General features: G+C 53.8%; 1 protein-coding gene across 1 annotated transcript in view; it reads right to left on the bottom strand.

Moving 5' to 3' along the window:
* Positions 1 to 27,256, bottom strand: part of RAB11FIP3 (RAB11 family interacting protein 3) — a 74,886-nt gene that overhangs the window by 9,323 nt on the left and 38,307 nt on the right. Inside the window, exons 5-9 of the mRNA XM_017741234.1 lie at positions 15,699 to 15,886; positions 10,629 to 10,802; positions 6,232 to 6,366; positions 3,111 to 3,146; positions 528 to 621 (exon numbers count right to left, since the gene is read on the bottom strand). Of these exons, the coding sequence (XP_017596723.1) occupies positions 528 to 621; positions 3,111 to 3,146; positions 6,232 to 6,366; positions 10,629 to 10,802; positions 15,699 to 15,886 (627 nt within the window). The remainder of the gene's footprint in view (positions 1 to 527; positions 622 to 3,110; positions 3,147 to 6,231; positions 6,367 to 10,628; positions 10,803 to 15,698; positions 15,887 to 27,256) is intronic.

Below are 27,256 nucleotides of genomic sequence, written 5' to 3'. Positions count from 1 at the left end.
CTCTGGGGAGAAAGCCACTGCCCCCAGAGAAGGATCCAGCGTCACCTCGTGACCCAGCCCAGCACCTGCAGTGGTCTCCTCCTCCATTCCCTCCACGGGAAGGGGCTTCTTCTGTCCCATCTTCGAGGAGCTTCAGCCTGATCCTGCCTGGGAACGTGGGAGCACTGCAAGGCACTGAATCCTGCAGGGTAACACGGACAGCGCTGCTCCCACCTTCTCCTAAAATCCTGTCCTCTCAGGAACCTCAGGAAACCCCAGCAGCACCAGCACAAAACCAGCTTTATCCAGACCACATGGGCCGAAGCAAGAAGGCAAGGAGACCCTCACCTTGTCCGTGATGTCCTCGTCCGTGCAGTCCAGGTTCTCCCGGTAGGATTCCTCCATCACCCCCACGGCCAAGGAGCTCGTCTGGTGCAGCTGTAAAATCCTGTCCTCTCAGGAACCTCAGGAAACCCCAGCAGCACCAGCACAAAACCAGCTTTATCCAGACCACATGGGCCGAAGCAAGAAGGCAAGGAGACCCTCACCTTGTCCGTGATGTCCTCGTCCGTGCAGTCCAGGTTCTCCCGGTAGGATTCCTCCATCACCCCCACGGCCAAGGAGCTCGTCTGGTGCAGCTGCCTGAAACAGCCCCAAACCACCCCGACCCACAGCAGCACTGGCATCAGCGCCAGCAGGACCATGGGGACATCAGGGGACAGCGCTGGCCACCTCCCGCCCTCCTCAGCCTCTGCCAAAGGGATTTATCCGTGCTGCTCCTGGGAATGCTGGGTGTCCCCAGCACAGCAGCCCTTCCCCGCACCACGGGGCTGTCCCGGGAAATCCAGCCCCTCGGAACGCCCGGACAACAGACGTGGACACGCTCCTGGGACTTCACACCGGGATCATTGCTCTTGCTCTTTGGAATGGGAAGAGATAAGAGCTCCCTCTTGCTACTTTCCTTCTCTAGCATGGTCCCAAGGCCGTGGGTTATCCAGTAAAGGCCAGAGTACTCCCAGTGCTGATAAGGCTGGGAAGAAGTGGGGGTGTAAGGAAAAGGAGGGGGGGCAAACCCCCCTGAGGCTGTTGTGACTCCCCCAGGCCAGAGTGAGCTAATCATTAACGAGGCCTCGTGACACCGGTGTCCCCGGCTTTGTGACGAGCTAAAGGACACCCTGGGAGGGGCTGGTTTGGGCTTCACCCCCGGCAGGGCTGCGGATCCGCTCTGGAGAGCGACTGCCACGGGAAGGGGGGTGTGTTCCAGCCCTGGGACCCCAGGCAGGAGGAGAACACTCTGCTCTCCTGTTCTGAGCAGGAGATGGACGACAAAACCACGGAGGTCTCTTTAAACCTCAGTTTTTCCTAGGAATTTGTACCATTGGCTCTCAAATCCCTCCCACTACACAGTGTGCTCATGCCAGGACTCACTAAGCACAGCTGACATTTACCAAGAGACCACAGCCTGATTTTGCATCCTCACCCTCGGTTTATATTTAGATTTTAAAGTCTCAGGCACACTTGTCATTTAAATTGTGCCAAGCACAACAGGGCTTAAGCAGCTGAGATTTCTTGGCACGAGCAGAACCCGCATAACAAAAATGAGGAAAGAGCCCTTACCGACATAAAATCAATTTTCTAAAAGCAAATGTTTTGGGATTATTCACTAATTACAGTGTCTGTAACAAAGGGTTTGCTTTGGGCTGAGCTTACGGATCTGGCTCGGCAAAACCCCGTTATCTCCCTCCTATCACAAACCAAACCCGACTGCTCTTGAATTAACTAATATTTACCCAAGCCCACACGTCCCTGCCTCAGAAAAGCAAAGGGCCAGGAGGGCTCAATCTCCCATAAGACAGGGTATCTCCATTCCCAAAAATTTAATGCAAATCCTCCCAAAATTATCTGTGCCAGGCACGGGACAAAAACTAAAACAGGAAACCTGGGGACAGGCTGCTCCCCTCAGCCCTCTTTCCTGCCAGTGTTTTTAACAAAGCTCTAGAAAGTGAGTGGAAGTAGGAAATGTAATATCAAGGATCTGCTTCCTTTCCAGGAGGGGGAATTGCGCCAGGGGAGATCGCTGAGTGCAGGAAAAATGGAGAAAGGAAAGGTGTGAGAGCACAGTGGGAGGAAGAGGTGCAGGGAAGCTGCTTGGGTCAGCACAGGGAGCAGAGTGCCAGCAACAGGAACACTCCCAAACTGAGCTCCCTGCTCCTCCACAGCGTCCCTGTCCTGCTGGAAACCAGCACAGAGAAATCCAACAAGTGCAGAGGGAAATCTCCCTCCTGAGCGTGGCAAAGGCAGAACACAGGAGGTAAGACATGGCTTATCCTTAAAATCATGATGGCATGGGAACAGGAGGGATGGGGGAGCTGGGAGAGGACAGGTGAGCACCAGGGGACATGGAGAGGGGAGGGAAGGACCCCCTGCTCCAGAGATCCACAGCAAACTGCCTGGATATATCCAATATATCCAAAATCCCTGCAGGGATCACAGCGCCCACAGGGAAAAGGTGACTGACATCACACCAAGTGGTAGTGCAGGACAGAAACAGCACAGCATTAAACCTGGGCTTAAACCAGGGCTAAACCAGGGTTAAACCATTAAACCAAAGTTACCTGCAGTCTACCCAGATGCCCCAGAGCCCCTGACTGAGCAGGGAGAGCTGCTCCCACAAAGGCAAGTGCTGAGGGTGACACTGAGTGAAGTAAAACAGGACCAAGAGCTCTCTAAGGCAGCTGGAAGTTTTGGGGTGCCAGAGAATCCCTCCAGGTGAGGGCACTGACTGGTCTGGTCTCTTGGAACTCTACAGACGTGGTGATACTGGGAAGGGGACACCCCAGAGGGATATGTCCTTCTAGAGGCTCCTTCCCTCCTCCATGTGCCCCCTGCTATGGCGCTGGCAGGTCAGAGCAGGAGGAAAGACACCCCAACTTTTTCCTGGAAGGAATCAGGTTGCCAGCAGCCTTCACGAGAGAGAAACCCCCATTCCAGGAAAAAGATACCAGAATTAAACCCACTTTTCCCCAGCACTATCCAGAAATACAACTCTCCAAGCTTATTTTTGGGTTTTCCTTTAAAGGAGCCGGCAGCTCGCGCGGATCAAGCAAACAACAACAGGAGGATGAGCTTACCTTGCCACCTTCTTGCTGGAGAGTCTTTTATTTGGGCTGCAAAATGAAGGAAAAACAGGAAAGAGTTACAAAAGCTGACAGTGGAGAGCCAGGGAAACAGGAAACTGCAGGGACTCCGGGGCACATCCTTTGCTGTGGCAGGGAGCGCCCTTGGCATGCACCCCCAAACCCCTGGGAAGGGCAGGAGAGGGGCCACTCCCGTGTGGAACAGCAAGGAATAACAAAGCACATGGAGCAACGCCGGAGAAGAGCTCACTGCCCCCCGCCACACTCCGCTCTCCCGCTGATCCTGCCTGAAAACCGATCCCCAAGGAAAGAGCTAAGAATAGCAGGGAGGCTGGGGGGGCTTCAGCCCGGTGCTGATGGCAGACGGAGCCACATGTCCTGCACCCCACGGCACCCCGGGCCTCCCCTGCCGGCCCCAGAGCTCCCACGGACTGAGGACACGGAGCAGCTCCTGCCTGCCAGCGGCACATCCATCCTTCTGCCCTTGCCACAACCATCATCCTGCTGGATCAATCCATCCTTCTGCCCTTCTCACAACCATCATCCTGCTGGATCAATCCATCCTTCTGCCCTTCTCACAACCATCATCCCGCTGGATCAATCCATCCTTCTGCCCTTCCACAGCCCCCATCCCACTGTTTGGCTGCCGATCACCAGGGGAGTGCTGCCTGCTCGTAGCTCAGAGGTTTAGGAGCTGTTGGTGGTGTCCCTGATTGGATTTTGAGCATGGCGCTGTTGCAGTGGCTGGGGAGGGGGATGAAAAGGGATCTCCTTTTCCCAGATAACCGATGGAGATCACTGCCTGGATCCATGTCTGAGCCAGCTGCCACCATACCACAGCGGTCAGGGCTCAGTGTCACCACAGGACGAGCAGCCAAGGGCTGTGTCACCATGTCCCAGCCCCTGGGGACAGGCTGCAGGCTCTCCCTGCTGAGAAAAACCAGCCTTTTCCAGAACCAGCTCCTTGCTAAGATGCTCCTTCCAGTCTTCTGGTGGTGACTGGTGCTGGGGAAGTGGGCAGGGTTTGGGTCTCACTCCTCATCTTCCACCCATGCCGGTGTCACACAGATGCCACCAAATCCTCTCTGAGCAGGGACAGCTCCAACCCAAGAAGCAGCAACTGCATTCTCTGAGGCTTAGCTCAGTTTTAGGAAAAAATAACAAATAAAATCATCTGGGAGTCCACTCCTGCCTGGAGCTGCAACATGAGTTCTTCGAAGGAGGGATTAAAAATAGCTCAGGACAATTTGCTTTGTAAAGTGACCCCCAAACCTGCCTGGGGGTGTTGTCAGGGTGACCAGCTCTCGGGTCAAAGTGCATCCTCAAATCCCGCATTTCCAGGGAGCACAAGAGCTGCTGCTGGCTGGGCTTCAAGGCTGCTCGGCGCCCAAGGCGGGGAGGTCAAGCCCCGGTGTTTGCCAGGAATTGTAAGGAACGGCCCCCAGCACTGAGGGAAAAATGTTTTCCTCTGGAAAAAGCTCCTGGGGAAGCGACGGCACCTGCAGAGTCCAAAGGCTGAGACACCAGCAAGGGCACTGGAACAAAACAGAGGCACAAACCACTTCATCCCAAGCTCCTGGAGGATTCTTCCCTGCTTTCCCGTGCTGTGGGCTCAGGAAGCAGCTCCCCAGCGCTGGGAGAGAGCTCCCCAGTTTATTCCAAGGATAAAACACCGTCTGTGTGCCCGCAGTTTTTAAGGGTGAGGCTGTTCTGGGGTGCTTTGGGCTTCATCCCAGCTGCCACGATCCCCTGGAGGAGGTGTCTTCAGGCTTGTCCCAGATTTTGGTCCAGTTCCTGCTGCTCTGGGACTTGTCCCCTGCTCCGAGGGCCTCACGTCAGTGGTGATGCAGGGAGGAACAGCAGGTCCTGCGTGTCCCACACGCTGCACAGGACATCCCCCAACCACAGCACACAGAAAGAGGGCATTGCCCCTTCCATAAAGGCCCTTGGGACATATTCCCAGTAAATTTGTCCTTGGGAAACCCTCAACACAGATGGAGCAATTGCACCTACTCAGAGGACAAATCAAAGCCTAGGAATTCCCACAGGACAGAGAAGCTCCACAGGAAATCTCACCCATCGCAGGAGGCTCTGAGGTGTTAGTTCAGCTTTGCAGGTAAATTTGGTGGAGAAAACCTGAAATGCAGTGGGGCTTCCAGGGAAAACCGGTGTTCTCCTTAATGACCTGAGATATTAATGACCTTAGTAACTCTCGTAACCTGAGACCCATCACTGACCCTCAAGGCCTCCAACAGCAAAGACAACTATTTACCCAAGGAAAAAAAAAAGGGAGGGACATATGTTTTTCATTTAAAAGGATTAAATTCAACCTCCTATTTGTTTTCCAGTTCTCTCCCCATAGCCCAGGAGTGCACCCAGATCACACTGTCCCTGCAAAGGACACTCAGAGACCAAGAACCAGGTCTGAAGAGGCACCTCAGCCATGAGAAGAAAGATTATCACCAATGCCACCATCCTTCCACCCAGCGGGCTGCAACCAGCTCTGAATGAACAAATCAAGAGGCAGAAACCCCTCTCCACTTGTCAGACAGCACATCCAGCTGCTGGCTGGGAGATTTCCAAAATGCCATTCCAACTCTCCTGATGTTCCTGGTGTCTGTCACATCTCCCCGGCCCGCGGTGACACCGGGGTGGGCAGGCAGTGGGTGAAGCTGGGTGAGACAAGATTTTACTGCTGCCAAGCCACGTGGAGCAGGCTGATGCCCTCAGGTTGCCCCTCAGAAGGAGGATGGGCTGTCCCTGCCCTTCCAGGCTGCCCTTCCACAGCATTCCCAGTCTTTCCCTGGTGACAGAAATACTGTACACGGCCAGTTCGCGGCTCCCAGGGGAACCCACCACGCACAGCATGCAAAGGGCAGGAACGCTCTCCTTGTCTGCCAGCCCCCAGGGCCTGCATTAAAGGCACCTCCTGCTCACCCTCCACGAGGTCACCACCACCTGGAGCAGCCACAGAGGCTCCCGTGGCCGGGTGAAACTCATCCCCTTTCCCCCCCCAAGCGCCGAGCGAGGGAAAAGCTGCGCCGGACAAGGAGAGCGTTCCCAGCCAGGACATCATTCCCCAGGCTGAGATGGCCACACACACGAGCCCCGTTACCTATTCATTTCAAGATCATTCAGGCGAGCAGAAAGATCCTCGAGGCGGTTGATTTGTTTGTGGCACTGGCTACAGTAAAACTCAAAAGCTTCATCTGCGAGAATGCTGTGCAGTTTCGCAGCGAGCGGATTGGTGCTAGAGAGATCACAAGGGTCATGTCAACAGCACAGAACGCACAGGGAGTGGCTGCAGCACTGGCTTCCACAAGCTCAGGGTCCCTCAAGGCGGGGGAATTGTTGGTGGGAGAGATGGAATTTGGATTTAAAAAAAGTCAGGGCAGGTTGGGTCGCTTCCCACCGTGATTTAATTAAAGCCAATATGGGGTTGCCTATAATGAGATATAGGTAATTTAGAATTTAGAATAGTTTAGAACAATGTGTGTAGCTAATTGATAATTTACAATTGCTCAATATAATTTATTATAGCTGATAATTAGCAACACTTCCATCACCATCCTCCCAGAGACTCCCAGCAGCTGAGCTTGGCCCACATTTCCAAACCCCTGAGCCAATCTCAATCCCCAAGAGCCCAGGGCAGGTGAGGTAAGTGCTTCCCACAAACCTACATCACTGCAAAGTTTATTTTCCAACAGGATTTTCCAGGCAGTCTGTCTCAGGAGGCTCCTGGTTTGCTTCAGTAAGTGCAGGATGAACTTGCACGCTGCAGGACTGGGTGCTGTGAGCCAGGGCTGAATCTAAGGGGGGTTTAAGCTGGATTTTAGGAGAAGACTCTTCCCCCAGAGGGTGCTGGGCACTGCCCAGGCTCCCCAGGGAATGGGCACAGCCCCGAGGCTGCCAGAGCTCCAGGAGCGTTTGGACAGCGCTGCCAGGGATGCCCAGGGTGGGGCTGTTGGGGTGTCTGTGCAGGGCCAGGGGCTGGAGTGGATGATCCCTGTGGGTCTATTCCCACTCAGGACATGGTGTGATTCCATGGTCCTTTGGTCAGTGTCCCATTTTCCAGTGGGATGCTTTAAAAGCAGAGCAGCTGTGCTGCTGCAGACCCACCATTAGTAATGCACAGAGCCAGATTTTCACTGCAAACAGCTTTTAAGCTCAGATGAAATGGGCAGGTGCAGTTTAAGCCCTCTCTCCTCCCAAGTAAAGCCCAGAGGAGCCAAGCAGCAGTGCTGTGTTCCTGCAGGGAATGCCATTTGGGAAGGGCCATGGGGGTCTATAGGACTTCCACAGCTTGGGAAGCTGGGAGACACTTCCTCATGATTCGGGCAGGACAGAGGGGATCCTGAACAGCAACTGGTTTGTGTTAATTTGGGGCCAAAAGACTCCACAGATCCTTCCTGTAGGAAAATGTGCTTCTGGAAGCCACGGGTGTGAATCAAAGGAAGGTTAAATAGTGAAAAACCAAAGCAGTTCCATAAGAGAGACAGGTAAAGGTGTGAGCCAACACAAGCAAGATAAACCCAACAGGCATCCAGAAGGGGCAGTGAATCCCAGGATACAGAAACACACCAGCAAATCCTGGCCCGGGGATGTGCAGAGCTTGGGACATCCTGAGGGTCCCCTGGCTCAGCCCCCACCCCAGGGTCAGGCCCAGGGTCTGTGCTGTCTGTACAGTATTTCCCAGCCCCCTCAGACAGGCTGGACACCAGCAAATGCCAAATTATCATCTCTTCCCATTCCTGGAAAAAAAAAAAATTCAATTGCAAACCATTCCCCCTACCCCTGAGGGCGGGTCTGGCCCCGGGATAACCCTTTCCCTGCAGCAGACAGGTGGGTGGCTCAGGGTTTGTGCAGGGAAGAGGTGACAGCAGCTGTGTGGCACCTGGAGGAAGGGATGTCCCTTTTTGGGGTGCTCTTGGGTGCATTCCCTCCCCAGGTGGTACAGCCTGGGCTAGGTGGGAACCCAAATTTCACCAGCATTAATCAAAATGAGAAGAGAAGTGGGGAGGAGAAGCCCCAGGCCAGCCTGGCAGCTCCTGGCGTGTGTGCAGATCCTCCTGGCCTCCGGCTGCGCTGGTTCCCTGCCCGTGCAGTGGGTGAGAGCTCAGCCCTGCGGTGTCCCCACCCACTCCAGGATCCTGATGGGTCCCTTCCAGCTCAGCACATTCTGTGGTTCTACAATTCAGAGCCTTCCTGTGCCTCCCTCCATCTCCTGGAGCCACATTTGTCTTCCACAGGTCCTCGGTGCTTCCTGGTGGCTGGGATGGGCACAAGGAGCTTTCCCTTTATTTCCCACTCAGAGCTGCAAAGAGGCTTTTCCTACTGCATGGATACACAAGGGAAGACCCAAGAGGAGGGACCACAAACAAACATACAAGGACTGGGAAGGGAAGCACTGCATCCCACAGTGTTCCCTGGAGGCTCCTGGGGTTTGTGTCAGTCTTCTCGAGCTGTGGCAGGAGAATTTCTGGACATTATTCCCACATAGAGACTCTTGTGGCGTGCAAAGAGTCTGTGGGGATGTGGCCCTTTACCAGTGATGCTGTTTGTATTCAAAGTACAGCCAAAAACCCCACTCAGCCTGAGGCAGGGGCAGCCTGTGGTTCTTTCAGGTGTGTTTAAACACCCTGGGGCTGCTGAGGCATGGAATGGTTTGGGCTGGAAGGGACATTAGAGCTCATCTTATCCCACCCCATCCCAGGGCAGGGACACCTTCCACTGGCCCAGGATGCTCCAAGCCCTGCCCAACCTGGCCTTGGCCACTGCCAGGGATCCAGGGGCAGCCACAGCTGCTCTGGGCACCCTGTGCCAGGGGCTGCCCACCCTCCCAGGGAACAATTCCTTCCCCATATCCCATCCAGCCCTGCCCTCTGGCAGTGGGAAGCCATTCCCTGTGTCCTGTCCCTCCCTATCCAAAGTCAAGAAGAGCTGCACAGACTCTGGGAATGTTTAGGGAAGGACTTCACACACACAGCAATAATCCGAGGGGAGGCTAGACCTGAGAGGCATGAGGAAATCCTCCGGCTCAAACAGCCCCACATTCCTGACTCCAGAGGTTTTGCAGGGTTTATCTCCAGCCTGCCTCCCCAGCAAGCCCCAGCAGAGTCTCCAGCACAAACCACCACAATCTGCGTGGCCACGTGCCCAGCGAGCCCCTCCCAGCACAGGGGAGATGGGATCAGGTGTGGATCAGATCCAAAGACAGAGCAGAGCAGAGATGGTGCCCTGGCAGAGCAAGACTGGAACACCGGGAGCGTGGGCAAACTGGGAGCTCTGGCCTGATGTTTAAGGAAAAGTTGAAGTGATTGCAAAGCTCCTTTAGCTGGGTATTTTCTTGCCAGGAGCCTCCTGGATGAGGCTGGCAGCTCCTCTTCAAGGGAAAATGAACACCAAGGCTGGGTTTTAATCCGAGAGTTCTTCCTATGCCACAGCACCAGCACAGCCAGCCCTACATTCCTGCATGGATCAGGACTGTGCCCTTCCCACTGAAGGGTATCCCAGTGCTGGAGCACCGGTTTCCTAAAGGAAAAGGTTGGGAATTCTTTACAGCAACTCTCCTATTTGCAATTAACACCTCCAACATTGCTGCTACACCAGCCAAAAAGAAATGAGCCCTGACGTGCTCTTCCCTGCCAGCCCTGAGCAACCAGAACTGTCCAGACTCCGTGAAGGGGTTTGGGAAGCTGGGAGAAAACAGGAAGACAGGAAAAACAAAAGAAGTTTTGAGAAGTTTACACGGCTGCAGAAAGGCACAAATGTGTCATTCCAAAGAGAAAAAAGTGTATTTTTGTGTTTAGCACGGGTGTATGGCTGGCAGGGAACACTCCTGCCCTGTGCAGAGACGTGCTCCCAAGGGAAGAACACATTCCCTGTCATCCCAGACACTTTATGGGCTGCAGCACGGGATGATATTCCAGTTTGTACTTATTTTCCTTAGAAAGTGAGCATTGATGGGGTTTGTACCACCACACCAGCTCCTCAGCCCACCCTGTTCGGGCTGGAAAATGGACTTTTCCTGGTTTCAGACCCTAAAGCAAGGAGGAAATGCCACAGACTGCTTCCTGATCTACATATCCTTAGAGAAGGGATGCTGCTGCAGCTCGTGCAAATCCAACCAGACACTGCAGCAAAGCCCAAAATAATGAAAGAGGAAAGAAAAATAAGAGCCATCCCACAGGATCAGGGCTAAAGCTGCAGGTGGTTTTCTCTGCTGGAAGGTTCTGTGAGGAGCCACATCCCTGACAGGAGTGGGAATGTGACTCTGGAAAAGCAGACAGCTCTTCCACCTCCTGCTGGGCGTCAGCAGGATGGGCACTGACCAGGGAAAGGAAACACTGAGGGAGGGAATTCCTCCTCCACTTCCAAGCCGATTATCCCGTTGTATCCAAAGCTTGCCAGGCCCTCTGCCTGGCAAATCCCAAGGAAACCCCGGTCCCACAGAGCAGAGTGAAGGCACCGAGCGACTGCCCCTGCTGGAGCAGCACCAGGGCCGGGCATTACCTGGGAGAGAGGAAGGAGGAGCTGCCAAAGCTGCTTTCCCCATTACACAAAGGGTCTGGGAACAGATCAGCCTCGTTCCCTTCCCCGTAATCCTCGAAATGCTCCTCCCCGCTGATGACGGTGACGATGGAGTGGCTGAGCTCGGAGCCCAGGGCCAGCTCGTGGGGATGGGATCTGTGGGAACAGACAGGTAGATGTTAGAGGGGGAGCTGCCACAGCAGCCTTTCCATTGCATCCAGGACATCCCCTTTCCCAGAGCGCTGGGGTTGTGGATTTGGTAGTGGAGTGGATTTTCACACACAGTGCATTCTGTGAGAGGCTGCTGGAAGCTGCCCCCATGTCCAGCAGAACCCTTCCCTGGTGGCTCCAAGATGGACCCGCTGCTGGACGAGGCTGGGCCCGTCAGGAATGGAGGTGATGGCACCTCTGGGCTAACAGATTTGAGAGGGGAAACACAAAAAAGTGATGGGGCAGCTGGAACTGAGTGCAGAGAGGAGTGGGGTGAGAACATGGGAGAGGAACAGCTCTGCAGGGCAGGGCAGGAGGGGCAGGAGCTGCTCTGGGCACCAGAGCTGAGATTGTCCTGAGATCCCTGGGATTGCCCTGAGATCCCTGGGATTGCCCTGAGATGCTGTGGGGAAGCCCATGGGGAAGCAGCAGTGTCCCTGCAGCCTACAGAGGACAGGGGGTGCAGAGGTGCACCTGCAGCCCCCGGAGGAGCCCAGGCCTGGAGCAGGAGATGCCTGAGAGGGGCTGTGAGTCCATGGGAAGCTGTGCTGGAGCAGGGTCCTGGCAGGGACCTGTAGATCCATGGAGAGAGGAGCCCATGCTGGAGCAGGGTCCTGGCAGGGACCTGTGGATCCATGGAGAGAGGAGCCCATGCTGGAGCAGGGTCCTGGCAGGGACCTGTAGATCCATGGAGAGAGGAGCCCATGCTGGAGCAGGGTCCTGGTCGGATCTGTGACCCTGTGGGGGACCTGGGCTGGAGCAGGCTGTGCCTGAAGGACTGACCCCATGGAAGAGTGACCCACAGTGAAGCAGTTCCTGGAGAACTGCTGCCCGTGGGATGGACTCAGGTTGGAGAGGTTCATGGAGAGCTGTCTCCTGTGGAAGGGATCCCACACTGAGGCAGGGGAAGGACTCTGACTCCTCTCCCTGAGCAGTGGCTGGAACAATGTGTGATGAACTGACCATAACCCCCATTCCCATCTCCTTGTGCCACTGGGGGGAAGGAGGGAGAATTGGGAAGGAGGGATGATGGGGGGTGAAGGCATTTCTAAGGTCTTATTTTACCTCTCATTATCCTGCTCTGAATTTATTAGTAATAAATTCAACTAATATCCCCAATTTGAGCCTGTTTTGCCCATGATGGTATTTGATGAGTGATTTCTCCCTGTCCTTATCTCAGCTCATGAACCCTTTGTTATATTTTCTATCCCTGTCCATCTGTGGAGGGCAGGGATAGAGCAGCCTTGATGGGTTCCTGGTGTCCCCAGGACCCACCAAGTGAGTGATGTGTCCCATTTTGACAGAGCAGGACAGGACAGGAACAGCTCAGGCACCACTGGGAAGTTCATGGTGATTTTTTCCCCCCTATAAACCAAGTTTTTCCATTGGCAGCTGCACCACAGGATCTGGGGGCACTCAGACTTGCGGGGCAGTGCCCAGGGTTGGTGCCAAACCCTTGCTCGACTAAAAGCACGGCAGAGAAAGAGCTGGGCACGTCCCAGACACATCCCAAACGCTGTGAGCTCCACGGCAGCCCGTGCCAGGCTCACACTTGCCTGTTGCTGCCTAATCCTCTCAAGGGCCTGGGGTTTAACCCCATAACCCCGGCGGGATTGGTGTCAGGGAAGGGTGGGTTCAGGCAGCTGGGACAGACCCCCAGTAAGACAAAGGAGTCCTTTGCCTGCTTTTCCTGCTGGGAAAAGGCTGTGTGTGACAATCCAGGAGGGGGGAATGCTGCTCTGTGTGGTTTTAGCAGCGGATGCAGAAGGCTGGAGCGTTTGAAGCCTCAGTGCAAACCCAGAACACACCCAGCACAGGCCCTGGGATGTCCCTTGCTCCTGAGGGGACACAGCCCAGCACAGAGTCACTGCTCCTGGAAGAGTCTTTCCATTGCATGGAGCCACCAGAATCCTGGAATGGTTTGGGTTGGAAGGACCTTAAAGCTCATCCCATCCCACCAGGGACACCTTCCACTAGCCCAGCTTGCTCCAAGCCCCATCCAACCTGGCCTTGGACACTGCCAGGGATCCAGGGGCAGCCCCAGCTTCTCTGGGCACCCTGTGCCAGGGCCTCCCCACCAAGCCAAGCCACCTTTCCTGCCCAGGACTATGGAAGTTTTCAAATTAAGCTGGAGAAAAGGCAGGGGGGATTTGCAACAACCAGGCTGTGAAAGCAGCCACGGGGCTGCGAGCCACAGGTCTGTGTTTTGGGGGGTTTAACAACTCCCTCCTCTCCAAAATTCTATGCTAAAAATCATAATAATGCATTATTACAGAAATTGGTATTTCAGGTTATGCCCTCATCTCTCTGCACTTGAAGAGAGGGAAACGGGGTATGAGCAGATTGCTGGACTAAACCAGACAGAAAAAAAGATTACAGATAAGCCATTTATGCCAAAAACCTGCTCCATCTGAAGGATTTGCCCTTATCCTGCTAATAAAAACATGTCAACCCTCCAGATCTCTATTTAACCACAAATAAATCCAGCCCAGCTTGTGGGCATCTGCACATCCTCCTCGAGCCCTTGAGAAGCACCAATATTCCACAGTAGGATCCAGCAGAACCCATCCATCCCCATGGTGAGTCAGACCCTCACCAAAAACAGCAGAAATCTCTCCAGGAATAGAAGCCAGGGGGTGGAATTGTTAATTCAGAAGCAAAACCCAAGCCCAGAGCTCTAAATTTGGGGCTGTGGTTTGATAAGCACTGCACAGAAGCAGATCTGATCAGGCACCTGGAAACCCTCAGCCTGGATGCTTCAGGCAGTAAATTTTATTTCCTATTCCCTTCTTGGGGCTCAGGCAGTTTCAGGATCCAGAGTCCAACTAATCTTTACTACACACACCCTAAACAACCCTTAAGCTCAAACCATTTCAGGTATGTTGAGCTTTGAGAGCTCCTGAGAAGGGATGCTGAAGCTCTGTTGGGATTGTACTCACTGGCTGTCCCTGGGCACCAGAGGTGTCCTCCTGCGTGGGGTCTGATGGCACCAAAACCAGCCCTCAGCACTCCCAGAGGTTCCCATTTCAAACCTTTCAAACCTATACATCAAATTAAGTTTTTGGTTCCCTGGAATTTGCACACATTTAACAATCTGGGAACAGGCTTGGACAGCACCCAAAGGACATCTGACCTTCCCAAGCCCACACCTGGGGCAGCAGGGAATCCCACAATGGTTTGGGTTGGAAGAGACCTTAAAGCTCATCCAATTCCACCCCTGCCAGGGCCTGCCCACCCTCCCAGGGAACAATTCCTTCCCAATATCCCATCCAGCCCTGCCCTCTGGCACTGGGAAGCCACTCCCTGTGTCCTGTCCCTCCATGCCTTGTCCCCAGTCCCTCTGCAGCTCTCCTGGAGCCCCTTTAGGCCCTGCAAGGGGCTCTGAGGTGTCCCTGAAGCCTTCTGTTCTCCAGGTGAGCACCCCCAGCTCTCCCAGCCTGGCTCCAGAGCAGAGGGGCTCCAGCCCTGGAGCATCTCTGTGGCCTCCTCTGGACTCTCCCCAACAAGCCTGTCCCTCCTGTGCTGGTGACCCCACACAAGTGAGCACGGAGAACGAGCTCATCCCCCACAGCCCGTTCCCAAGTGCAGCTTTCTGTACCTACAGGCAGGCGAGTCCGAAGCAGGCGGTTTTCCCCAGAGGCTGGGAGCACTCCCAGGCTGCCATGACCCCTTCAGGGACCCTGTGCTGGTGACAGGGAGCTCACAGCTGATTATATCCCAATTTAACTGTCACTGAGCCGGGCATGCTGCAGTGACAAGAGCCGAGCTGGATAATCCCATTTCTGCTCTAATCCACAGCACCCTTTCAGCCCCGGGGCCCAGCGCTGCTCGCTGCCTCAAAATCCTCACATGGGATTTTGGGGTGGGAGGGAAGCCTGGTGCTCCTAAAAAGCAATGGGAGCTGTAAGCACCCCCTGGAGCACCAATCCTGGGCCTTGTGTTTGGGGACAAAATTGTGTCCTGTGTGTTACAGACCTTAAGCAAAGATGATTCCAGAGGTTTTGGTGCAATTGGTGTTCTTGGGGCACTAACCTGGCACTGGCACAGATTTTCCAGGGAAAATCCAGACTGCCCCAACCCTGGACACGTCCAGGATGGGGCTTGGAGCAACCTGGGATAGTGGAAGGTGTCCCTGCCCATGGCAGAAGGTGGAATGAGATGAACTTTAAGGTCCCTTTCAACCCAAACCATTCCGTGTTCTGTGATCCTAAAGGAGTTCTTCCCTGCCCTCCTGCCTGCCAGCATCCCAGTTTCACCCCAAACCCCACTCTTCCTCCAAAAACGGGGTGGGCCCAGGAGCAGTTTTTTTTGCGGTTCAGACCCGGGGAAGGAGATCTGAGCTCACATTTCTGTGCTCCAGGCAGAGGTTTCAAACCAGTTATTACAGGAGGTGCTTGCACATCAAAGGGCACATGCGTGTTTTTAGGGAAAACAAAAATAGAACGAGTTTCCCTCCTGACTGGAAAATTATATGTTGTGTTTCTGGCTTAAGTGATAGATTAAAAACTGCAAGTCTTTCAGGTGTTTGCATCACCTGAGAAGTTATTTTAGAGGTTAAAAGATGCTAATGAGGGTACAGGAGATCTCCCAAGGCAAGCAACGATTAACTCAAAGAGATTGCCAGGCCGGGCTCCAAACCAGCCTACACAAACCAGCCTAATTATTCTCATTATTCCTCCAGAAGAGCTATTTTGGTCTCGCACAGAGTTACAAACACAAAGAAGAAACCAAGTTCCAGCAAGACAGACTCGGCCCACTCGATGTGGAACCCTCAGGCTGTGTCTCCCTCAGCCCTCACTCCCTGCCCTGTGCAGGGTTCTGCTCCTGGCTGTTCCCACTCACCCATGCTCCGGCTCCTCGATGGGATCCGTGAATTCCGAGTGCACGGTGGAGTCGATGGCGCTGTCGGTCTCCACCTCGTCGTGCATCTCGTGCTGGACCAGGGTGCTGGTGTCCTCATCCGTGAAGGTCTCGCACTCGCTGTAGGTGCTCTCCGAGCCCATGTAGGCACTGTCAGTCACCTCATTTGCCTGGTTAAGAAAAAAAACACACGAGAAGGAAAAAAAAATAAGATCCTACAGCTGCGTGGATCCATGGCAGAGCAGGACAAAACACAGATGAGGCAGTGGATTTGGGCTGTGTTGCATTTCTGAGCACAGAAATCCAACCTCTGGAATCACTGCAGGTCCAGGTGCTGCTCTGTGGGCAGCCCGGCCTTTGCAGGGTTTGGGAAGCAGATCACAAAAATAAGAGACTAAATAAAGAGTTGGAGGGAGGTTTTGTTGTGAGCCAGGATGGATTTGGCCAGGGCAGGAGGGATTACCCACCGCTGACTCAGCAGTTCCCATCACCGCTACTTTCTCCCACCCCATTCCAAGAGGACACGTTACTAATCTGAATTCCCTGCAAAAAACCACCATTCAAAACTCCCAGTTAGCCCTGAGAGCACCTTTTTTTTGCCCTGTCTGCTAAAACCTTCCATCCCTCAACAGCAAATAAACTGTTTCTAAATCTTCATGACAGCTTCTGGTTTGCAGGGACTCAAATTTCGGCACTCCAGCTGGAGCAGCATCTCAAATCCAGCACTGAGCAGGCTCTGGAAAAGCAGTGGGATTTGGGTTTTAAGAGACTGTGATATGAGCATGGAGAACTGGGTTTCCCTCCCAGTTCTGCACCCCAGGCAGGTGTTGAGCTGCAGTCCTGCCTGTTTGCTCCTACACACGGGCAGGGACGATCCCTTCTGATCCTGATGCCTGGAGAACCGTGGGAGCAGCACAGAAACCCCCCAGAAGCCAAAGCTCTTGTTACCCCTCACAGTGCCAGCCCCTTTCCCAAGATTTGGGGATTTCTCCAGCACACCTCAGAGCAAATCAGGGAATTTTTGGATCTGCCAGTGCTGGTGCTGAGCTCCAGCTGATCCCTGTCCCCAGAGGAGTCAGGCAGAGGGGTGGGAGCCCTCCTGCTCGGCCTCCAGCTGAGGAGTTGCTCATGGAAAGCCATCTGCTCCATCTGAAGTTCACCTGACGGGATCCCACACGCTCAGCTGCCCCTCCAGAACAGCAGCAGGGCAAAAGAGCAGCAGTTTGAATGCAGGCACGACTGAAGCAAACCCCTTTCCCTCTGCACAGAGCAGCTTTCAGGGCTTTTCCCAAGGATTTTGGAGAAAATGACATTTCTCAAAGCCCTGTATTCATAGAATCAGAGAGTGGTTTGGGTTGGAAGGGACTTTAAAGCTCATCTCATTCCAACCCCTGCCATGGGCAGGGACACCTTCCACTAGCCCAGGTTGCTCCAAGCCCCGTCCAGCCTGGCCTTGGACACTGCCAGGGGCAAAAAGGGATAGAAAACCTCGAAGGGATGGAGAGAGAGTTGCTTAAGAGCAATTCCCATTCCATATGGACACTGGGAGCAGCCAAGTGACCCAGTCCAGCCCTGCTTTGCTGTCCCAGCCCCTGTGCCCACCACACTCAGTGGGATGGAGACAGCCAGGAGCTCCTCTTGGAAGCCTGGCTCAGCTCCTACCTGGCTTGTGGACACCAGCACCTCTAGGACACCACCCCAAAGTTAAACACGACACAAACCTGCACAGAGCTGGAGTCTAAAGGCAGTGTGAGGATAAGGGGCTGCTCCTGTTAACTCCACCAGGGCAGAGCCTGTCCCAGCCTTGCAGGGAGAAACAAAAGCCTCTAAAGCCCCCACCCACTTATAAAAGCATAAACCCACCAAAACCACTTACACACCTAAAGCTGGGCCTTGCTTAAGTGCTTTACTGGGTTTATGCTGCACTTTCTAAAAACACCATTAATGCTCCAGCAGGAAGGACATGGGGAAGCAGAGGTTTGACCTGCCTTGGCTTGGTCATGGACAGAGAGAGCCCAAGAGGTGACAGCAGCCACCCCCAAGTGCACATTCCCCTCCCTTTTGCCTGTTTGAAAAAGATTTCATGCCAAACTGGAAAGAATTTTGCTTGCACACTACAAAATAAAGGCTGCTTTTTAAATACCACCCCCCCCTTCTCACTGGAAAAGCTGAAATTTAAGTATATATTGAAGTATTATAATGAGCACAACTATTGAAAGAAGCCAAAAAACCTCCAAACACTCCAATTCACAAGTAATTTGCCTAAAAATCCTGCTGTGGTTAGTGCTGACCCTCTCAACATGAAGCCAACCAGGAGCTGAACAGTGCCCTTAGTCAGATGTTGGAACAAGAGGACCTTTAAGGTCCCTTCCAACCCAAACCATTCCATGATTCTGTGATTTCTCTATCAAATTGTTCCAAACCACCTTATTGATGGGAAATACATGCATGGAGAGGCTGGATTTGGGAACAACCCTTTTGGAATAGGAGAACTCACCAGCACAGCACATCAACCATTGTCCTTCAGCCACACCAAAGATGTGCATCAATTTATTATTTACAAACTGTATTTGTTCCTTTGTGATGCCAGCCAGGATGAGGTTTCCAAAAGCAAGAGAGGCCTATTAAAATTAAACCTGTGTGGGCAATGAGTTAAGAAGCAGCTGAAACTGTAAACAAAGTCCTTCTCCTGAGCACGAGCGTGGAGAACTTTGCTGCACATTTCATCCCAGAATCAGTAACCAAACCTCAAGAAGAGATGCCAGGAGGAGATAGGCAAACCGAGGGGGTTCAGCTATTGCCAAATGCCTGCCAGAGCCAGCCAAGCCAAATCTCTGTCCCTGGGCAAGTGTGTGGGTACAGAAAGTTCTTACTTATGGCCTCATGAGGAGCTGGTTTGTGCACTGAGCCTTCAAACCCCCCCTGCCACAGCTCTCCTTCAGCCAGCTTTGCCTTCCTGTCAGCAGAAAGTAAACATTTTTTCCAGCTTAAAAAAAGCCAAATACACTTAAAAATATCCACGGGCTTCAGGACAGCCAGGCTGGGCTACAATCACACCAGGAACATCCCCACCACGTTCAGAACGGGGTTGGTGTCACCAGTATCAGTGCATTTTCAGCTTTTATCAAATAAAACACACCCTGAGGTGCTTCAGGCAAACCTCAGACATTAAACCTGGGACTCAGGCACACACAGAGTTCTGAGCTGGAACAGGATCAGGGTTTGACTGAGGTTCCCAATCCTGAATCCAGCTCCTCCAGCAGTATTTCCCCAGAGCCACACCTGCCTGACAGGAACATGGGCCACCCCAAAGCATCTCTGCCTGCTCAGGGAAACTCCAGGGATCTGAGAGCCCAGGTGAGTATTCCTGCTTCTAAAAGGAAGTAAATGATGGAATCAGCACCGGGATGATGTAATGTGCCCTGATGAGACAGGGGAGGTGGTGAGGTGCCTTTAGGAGCCTTCTCCAGCAGCAGCTCCTCCATTCCATACATCTGATGGCATATGGGAGTAAAGATTATTTGATAAGATGTTGTGAAGTGCTGTAAAACCATATGGATTTATAAAAAAGCTGCTGCAGTAGGAGGAGAGGCATTCTTGGGAATCACCTGCAAGGTCCAGGCAGGGACAGGCTCAGCTTTGATCTGCCATGGACAGAAGGTTCAGCACAAGCTCTGCCAGGGTGTTGCCTTGGAAAGGAGGGCAAAGTCTGGCTCCAGGGAGGTTCCTTCCAGACAGAGCTGTCCCTGGAGCTGTCTCAGCATCCCCAAGCTCTGCTGTCCTTGGCCACAAACACTCGGAAGGTTGGGCGGGGAAGTGAGTGACAAGGAAAAGGAAAAACAACTCTGTTTTCCCAGCAGTGTGAGCCTGAAGAATCCAGCCCTGACTGTGCACGGGATGGGGAAGAGACAGATCAGCTACAAAAATCCCCCTCCAAGGACACCCTGTGGCCCAGACACTGGTGACAGTGCCAGGCTGGGAGCCAGGGAGAAGGGAGACAGTTGTGTTTATAGCCCCACATTTATAGCCCCACAGCTGACCCCAAAGCCCTGAACACCCCACGGCAGCTCAGCCTCTGCAATGCCACTTTGGGGACTGCCACCTCTGGATCCCAGTCTTGCCCTCTTCCCACATACCCGGGCAATGCCAGCTTTCCAGGGAAGCCAGAGGGCCTGTGCTCAGCCCTAGGGGAAGGCAACTTTCACAATTCAGCCCCCGGAGGAGCTGGGGTTGTTACACTCCATCACCTCCCTCAAGGCTGGGTAACAGAAACGTGCTGCACCTGTTGGGACAAATTGAAACCACTCACCCAGCCCAAAAAACAACCCCCAAACCAACTCACAGAACACCACATCTGGCACACTGTCCCCAGCACCCCAAAAACCAGCAGGAACCGTCCCTCCTGGTCCAACTCCCCCAGGGAGACTCGGGCAGAGGGGAGTGTGAAGGTACACCACAGCCCATGGAATCACAGAATCCCGGAATGGTTTGGGTTGGAAGGGACATTAAAGTTCTACTCAGTTCCAACTTTCTGCCATGGCAGGGACACCTTCCACTGTCCCAGGCTGCTCCAAGCTCCACCGGGGCCTTGGCCCCGGCCGGGGCCCCGGGGCCAGCCACAGCTGCTCTGGGCACCCTGTGCCAGGGCCTGCCCACCCTCCCAGGGAACAATTCCTTCCCAATATCCCATCTAAATCTCTCCTCTTTTAGTCTAAACCATTCCCATGTAAAAAACCAGGTGGATCTGCCCATGTAAAAAGTCAGGTGGATTCCCAACCCGCCCCTTCCCGGCACCTCCGGGGCTGAGCACAGAAACCCAACCCCTCCTCATTTCGTGTCAGCTCCCAAAAACCCACCTGTGGAGACATCGCCTGCTGTCCAGAGCCAGCTCCAGCTCCGGGAGCTGCTTCTGGGAGGCAGGAGGGAAGCAAAGTCCAGGAGAGCCGGGAGGTTTATGGAGAGAGCTGGAGTCCCAACAGAGCGCCTTTTGTTCCCGAGCTCCCGATAAGGAGCGGGAGCCCAGGCACACTTCCCTGCCGTGTGACCGCAGCCTCCTCCCGCTTCCCTGAATTCCAAAATAAAAGCACGTCCTGCAAGCCCCGCTCCCCGGCCAGCCCCGCTCCAGGTGCTCACTCTTCCCAGGAATCCATCCCCGAATAAAAAGGTTCAATGTGAAGTCGACCTGTCGAGGTTTATCTCGGCCTTCCTGGTGTTTCTGGTGAATAATTAAGCGTTAAATGACAAATTCCTTCCTTATAGCCGCAAATAGAGGGGTGAATAAAGCTTGGATTGCTCACCAGGGGCAGGCCAGGAGCGCTTTTGGTGACTCAGAGGGTGATCTCGGGCAGGCAGTGCCAATATTGACCCCAAAGAAGGGCTGCTCACGGGTGCCAGCCGAGTTTCCAAACATCCCAGCGCCACCCTGGCCGAGCTCTCAGCCAAGCAGCTCCCTGCAAACAGGAGTTCAGCAGAGCCAGCATTGTGGGAGAGCTGATCCATGGGATTTTCCCTTCCCCATGGCAGCCCTCGGCATACGGAGGCCTCGGCACTGCTCACACCCACAAGTTTTGAGGGTTTTGTCCAGTTTTCTGTTTCCTTTCTGCAGAAACCTCACATATTTCAAGCTCCCTCAGTCCTGCCTATCCAGCACAAACACACCAATTTCCTTCCCCTACCTTCCCAAAGCACGTTTTCTCCTTTTCTGGGGGTTATCCTTGCTGTCCTCTGGGCCACATCCTTCCTGGCATGCAGAGCTCTGAGCAGAAGCCCCGACTCAGCAGCACTGACTGGAAGTGTCCTGCACCTTGAGAAGCAGTTGACCTCCTGAGCTGAGTCCAGGCCAGCCCAGATTCCTGCTCAGGAAGGAGTTATGCTTTAACCCGAGCTCTGCCTGGATCTGCTCCTCCACAGAGCAGGTCACAGACCTTTTGCTCTTCTGCTCGTGCCTCAAGACCTCAGAGAATATTGGGAACCCCCATGAGAGCACAAAATCAGACACTAAAACTAATTAGGAAACCCCAATTCCCTGCCTGTTTTACTTCTCCAGCTCTTACTGAGACACCTTTGCTCCCACTGCTTCCCCCCCTCAGTTCCCGCTCCTTCCCAGTGTTCCACAGCCCAGTTCCCATGCTCTTACTGAGACACCTTTGCTCCCACTGCTTCTCCCCCTCAGTTCCCGCTCCTTCCCAGTGTCCCACAGCCCAGTTCCCACGTTGCCAGTCCCACACAATCTGCTTGTGGTTCAAGATAAGGCTCCAAGGACTTTGTTTTCCAAACTCCTTCCAGCCTGTTTCCTACAGGGCAAACACTTCAACTCACATCTTTTCTGCCCAGCAAAGAAATTTCTCACCGTAGCCCTGCACTCGGGTCCTGCCTTCAGGGACATCCCTGTCCAATTTACACTCCCATCCTTCCCTCTACACAGTACTGAGTCTACACAATAAATTAATGTCCTGGGTATTTTCAAGGTTTAAGGTATCAAATTGTCACCATGGGCTGATTTGGGAGAGCTGGAGCCTCTCTGCTCTGGAGCCAGGCTGGGAGAGCTGGGGGTGCTCACCTGGAGAACAGAAGGCTCCAGGGACACCTCAGAGCCCCTTCCAGGGCCTGAAGGGGCTCCAGGAGAGCTGCAGAGGGACTGGGGACAAGGGATGGAGAGACAGGACACAGGGAATGGCTTCCCAGTGCCAGAGAGCAGGGCTGGATGGGATATTGGGAAGGAATTGTTCCCTGGGAGGGTGGGCAGGCCCTGGCACAGGGTGCCCAGAGCAGCTGTGGCTGGCCCCGGGTCCCCGGCAAGGCCAGGTGGGATGGGGCTTGGAGCATCCTGGGCCAGTGGAAGGTGTCCCTGCCCATGGCAGGGGGTGGAATGAGATGAGCTTTAAGGTTGTTTCCAACCCAAGCCATTGTGGAACTCTCTGAATGCAAGGATAATACAGACTGTTCACTCGCTGCCACAGAGGGCTCATGGCCCTTCGTCTCTCGGTGCAGGGGAGCAGAAAGGCTTTGGGGACAGTGGGGACATTGCTCAGGGCTCCACATGCTCCCCAAGGACAGGTGAACAGACACTGAACTGCACCTGTCACATTCCACAGCCCTGCAGTTCCAGCCACCTGCACAATTTCAAGTCCACCAGCTGTTCAGGACAGAATGATCACCAGTTCCAGCAGGCAACCCCTGGAGAGGGGCTTGTGACCATTTCATTCACGGTGCTTTTGGGTCAGCCCTGTGACCAGAGGCCTACTGAGGCCATTCCAGAAAGTGGGAATGGCACTGGGACAGAAAAGCTGAGCTCTCAGCTCCATGTCCGCATCCCCACCACCAGACCTTCACACCTGGGTTAGGACAGCCAGAGAACTGCTGAAGCCAGCTCTGTCCTGGTGCTTTGAGGAGTTTACAAAGCTCAATCCCATCTTTTCAGCCTGGCTAGCCCCTGCCAGACACGCATCCCATGGTAACATTGGTGTGGAGAGGCAGAGGAGGAAAAAAACCTCACCTAAAATGCCAAAGATCGCAAAGCAGGGCCCTCCCAAACGCTCTGTGCTCAGCAGGCCCAGCTCTGCCTTTGGGAATGCAAGTATCTCCCTGGGAATTCTGTACTAGGAAAAGGAGGGCTCAGAAGGTCCTCAGGGCTACTGGGAGGGGACACAAGGAGCCTGCAGCAGACTCCTACAGCCACCCCAGGCGGGCTACTTCAAAACACGAGGCACGAGGAATGACAGTGACACCTCTGGGAAGGGCTCCAGGCCCCACGTGCTCCCAGAACAGCTTCTGTGTTACACCAGTCTTTGGTCCCTTCTGCAGAAGCTCTGAGCAGCTGGAGGAACCCAGCAATGTGGATTTCATTGGCCTCGCCTTGATTTTTGCCCTCAAAAAGAAGGATTAAATTCAATTGATCAACACGGAAAGAAATCCCGGCTTTAACAGAGTTAAAGTTTCCCAGAGTTGACGTGTCGGCCTTAAAGCTGCTGCTCACTGCTGCACAGAATGTCACAGAATATTCTGAGCTGGAGTTCTTCCAGCTGCACCTGTGGGCAGGCAGCCTGGGAGAGCCAGGAGTAGCTCCTGATCCCAAAATACACAAAACTTGGGACCTCCCAGCTCCCATTTTCCTCCCCAGATCCACTCCCCCCGCGCTGTACAACTCCCTGCTGGACAAACAGCCAGAGGGGACATGCTTGGGCGGGTGAAGGCTTCCAGGGAAAGCTGAATTCCCCTCTCCTGCCTGTGCAGAACAGTTTTTTCCTGCCTGCTTCCAGGAGGAGCCACGGCAGCCGCCCAGCAGATGGCAACAGCCCTGCACAAGGCACTGCATCCGCAGGATTTACGGCTGCCTGTCCTGCAGAGCTCAGCCAGAGCCCTCCTCTGACCTTGCTGGCCCAAAACACGAGTTCCCAGAGCTAAAAATCCCTATTTGGGGTATTTATGGTGTTTCCAGGCAGCCTTTACAGAGCACTGGCTCCACCTTTCCTCCAGCCCACATGAAGTTAAACATCTTCATGCCCATCCCAGCCTAATCCTAGCATTTTCATGGCTTGTTTTCCATTTTGGAGAGTCATCCTTCCCACTCTGCATTGCCCAGAGGGGCTCACCTGCCCCAGGAGCAGAGCAGAGGGGCAGAGCCCCCACCCTAGGGCAAGGCACAGCAGGTATCCCTGTGGTGCTGGGCTGATGGTTGAGCTTGGAGGTCTTTTCCAGCCTTAATGATTCCACGATCCCAAGGAAGCTAACTCCAAATTCACCTCCATGTCCCCCAGAGCATTGCAAACGAGTCCTGTGCCTCAGCACTGAGTCATGAGCTCCACAGGAGCTCGCAAGGGAGGAGAACTCCCACCTTCCAGGCAGTCAGCAGCCAAGCTGTGCCAGCCCATCCTGGGGGAAAACAGGGCTCAGGTGTCCGCATGGAAAAGCTCCAAGCTCCCTTCACGTGGCTTTGACAAAGCAGGAAGGTTGTCATTAGTTTTTGGTGGTTTCTCACCCAGCAACCACCACGCTTCCACCTTGAGCAGGAGAACACACTGGTGGGGCTGCAGGGAGGTGATCCCAGCCAGGTGATGCTCTCCCTGCTCCCGGTGGGTGCACAGGGATGAGGATCCTCTTGGATGTGTGACAGCAGAGCTGGAGGGATTGGGATGAGCCCCCTGCAAGCCCAGCTGGAGGCACAAAAGCCACGTGGCTGCAGGAGCTGCTGTCTCAGTGGAGCCACGGGAGCAGAAATCCTCTTTGAAAGCACCTGAACAGCCAGGCCTGTCTGCTGGACACACCTGGAATGGTGCACCAGGAGCCAGGAGCTCCATGTCACATCCAGAGCCACACCAGTGGCTGAACTGGGGGAGTATCCAACATCAGGAATTCCTGAGTTCACACCTCATCCCCTTCCTCCTTTTACTGGAGGAAGCAGGCGTTGGTGGCTCTCTCTGCAGAGCAAACACTGGGTGGAGGTCCCCAGCTCGGGGCTCTCAGGGTTTTCCATGGATGCTCAGCTCTCCTGATGGCAGTCAGCAGAAGAGGACGTGAGTCAGCACGCAGAGCAGCCTTATTAACCAGGAGAAGACATTTTCCTGGAGACTGCTTGAAGCACTTGTTTACACTTGTTTGAACAAACACTGAGGAGAAAAGCTCCCTGTCAGACCCCAGCACTTGGAAGCGCTGAGCATTCCAGCCACTGGGATTTTGGGCTCTTTAAGAGGAACCACAGCCAGTGCTCCACTCCAATAACCACAACTGCACCCAGCACTTCTGCAAATGCAGCAACTCCTTCAGCTCTGATGTGACAGGGGATGAGAAAACCCAGCTGTGCCCCTTCACCCCATGGCCCTGCCACAGCCAGAGGGGCTCACCCAGTGCCTGAGGTGTCCCAGCTGTGTTTTGGGGTGTGTTTATCCCTGTGCAGCATCTTCCCAGGGCTGACACGGCGACATCCCAGAGCCCAAACTGCTGCTTGATGCAGTGAGAAGTTTACTCTGAGGAAAGGTGATGTCTTCACTTTGAAAGGTGCTTTTTTCCCCTCTCATCTATTCTGGAGAATCCAAGCAAGATGGAACACAGATTTTGGGAAAGGCTGTTTATCCTGTTCTCTGCTTTGATGATGTCCTGCTGCCCCTCAGGAAGAAGGGTCTGTTGGAGCTCTCTCCAGCTCTTTTCCCGGTGCTCCTGTGAGGAACATGCTTTTGCTGCTCCCAGCAGGATGCTTTGTACCATGGCTTCTCCCTCCCTGAGCCAGCTCCAGCTTTCCAAGGCACAGCACTCCAGGACGTGTGGGATAAAAGGCACGTTGGGAGCTCACGGCTCAGCCAGGAGAGAACAAAAACCCCCTCGCCCCAAGACTCTGGTTTATTTTTACACTCCCAAGGCTGAGTGGTATTTCTCCAGCATGTTCTCATTTGCTGAGCCTCTACGAAATCCTGGCAGGCTGGAAATTATTTCGAATCATGTATCCAAGACAACACGGATATTTCTTGCCCGGCATGTTAAACGTAGAGCTGTCCTTTAGACGACTACACTGAATTCAGTATAAAAATCCACTTAGATCTTTTGGAAAAGGAGATTTCAGGACTCATCACCTTTTTCCTTTGGGTCACCTTGTCTCTTCAAGGAAAGGCTGGCCCAGCAGCAGAAGTATTTCATCCCAGTGGGGCACACACCTGCCTTGTTGGTATTGCTGCCCAGAATAGCTCCCAGTGCTGACAGAGCTCATCTATGTTAAATTAGCCCTTGGAAAACATCCTTGCTCAGAATCTCAGGCAAGATGGTCCCTTGACACAGGTCCGAGGAGCAAAAAGTAAAAGCCTTTGCCTGTCACAGCCTCTACACTGCTCAGTCCAGCGTTAAAATGCCCATTTGTGACCTTGCACCACATAAAAAATATGGAAATCCATCTCCCTGCCTGCCTTCCTGTCCCTTTTCTCCCCAGCTGTTCCTGGGGCTTCTAGCTACCTTTCAAAAAGGAAAAATAAACCAATATTCAACATTATCCACAGAAGCTGTGGCTGCCCCTGGATCCCTGGCAGTGTCCAAGGCCAGGTTGGACATGGGGCTTGGAGCAGCCTGGGACAGTGGAAGGTGTCCCTGCCCATGGCAGGGGGTGGGATGAGATGAGCTTTAAGGTCCCTTCAACCCAAACCATTCCCTGGTTTTTGACCAGCTGCCCAACACCCAGTCTATCATTAACCTTTTATCAAGAAATCATAAGGCCAAAACGATGTACTACAGACTATACCATAAATAGATACGTTTGCATGCAAATACAAAGCAGGTTGGCAGTCTCATTGCCAGCAACAAGTTGTGTGATCAAAATCACACAGAATCCTAAATATCCTGAGTGGGAAAGCGATCCACAAGGATCAGAGCCCAACTCCTGGTCCTGCACAGGACAACCCCAAAACCATCCAGGCTACCAAGACACAAGCATCACAACCCTGAAGAGGGAAGTTTGGAAAAGGAAAAGCAGAGGGAAGTGATTCAGTCCCCATGAGGGACAGGGACCCAGCCACCCCTTTTCTCCCAAGGCACCTGCAGCACCTCCTGCTCCAGGCTGGAAG

This window comes from Corvus brachyrhynchos, unplaced genomic scaffold, assembly GCF_000691975.1.
Source record: "Corvus brachyrhynchos isolate BGI_N302 unplaced genomic scaffold, ASM69197v1 scaffold58, whole genome shotgun sequence".
In the NCBI taxonomy this organism is placed as follows: domain Eukaryota; kingdom Metazoa; phylum Chordata; class Aves; order Passeriformes; family Corvidae; genus Corvus; species Corvus brachyrhynchos.
This window is presented reverse-complemented; position numbering and strand designations above follow the sequence as displayed.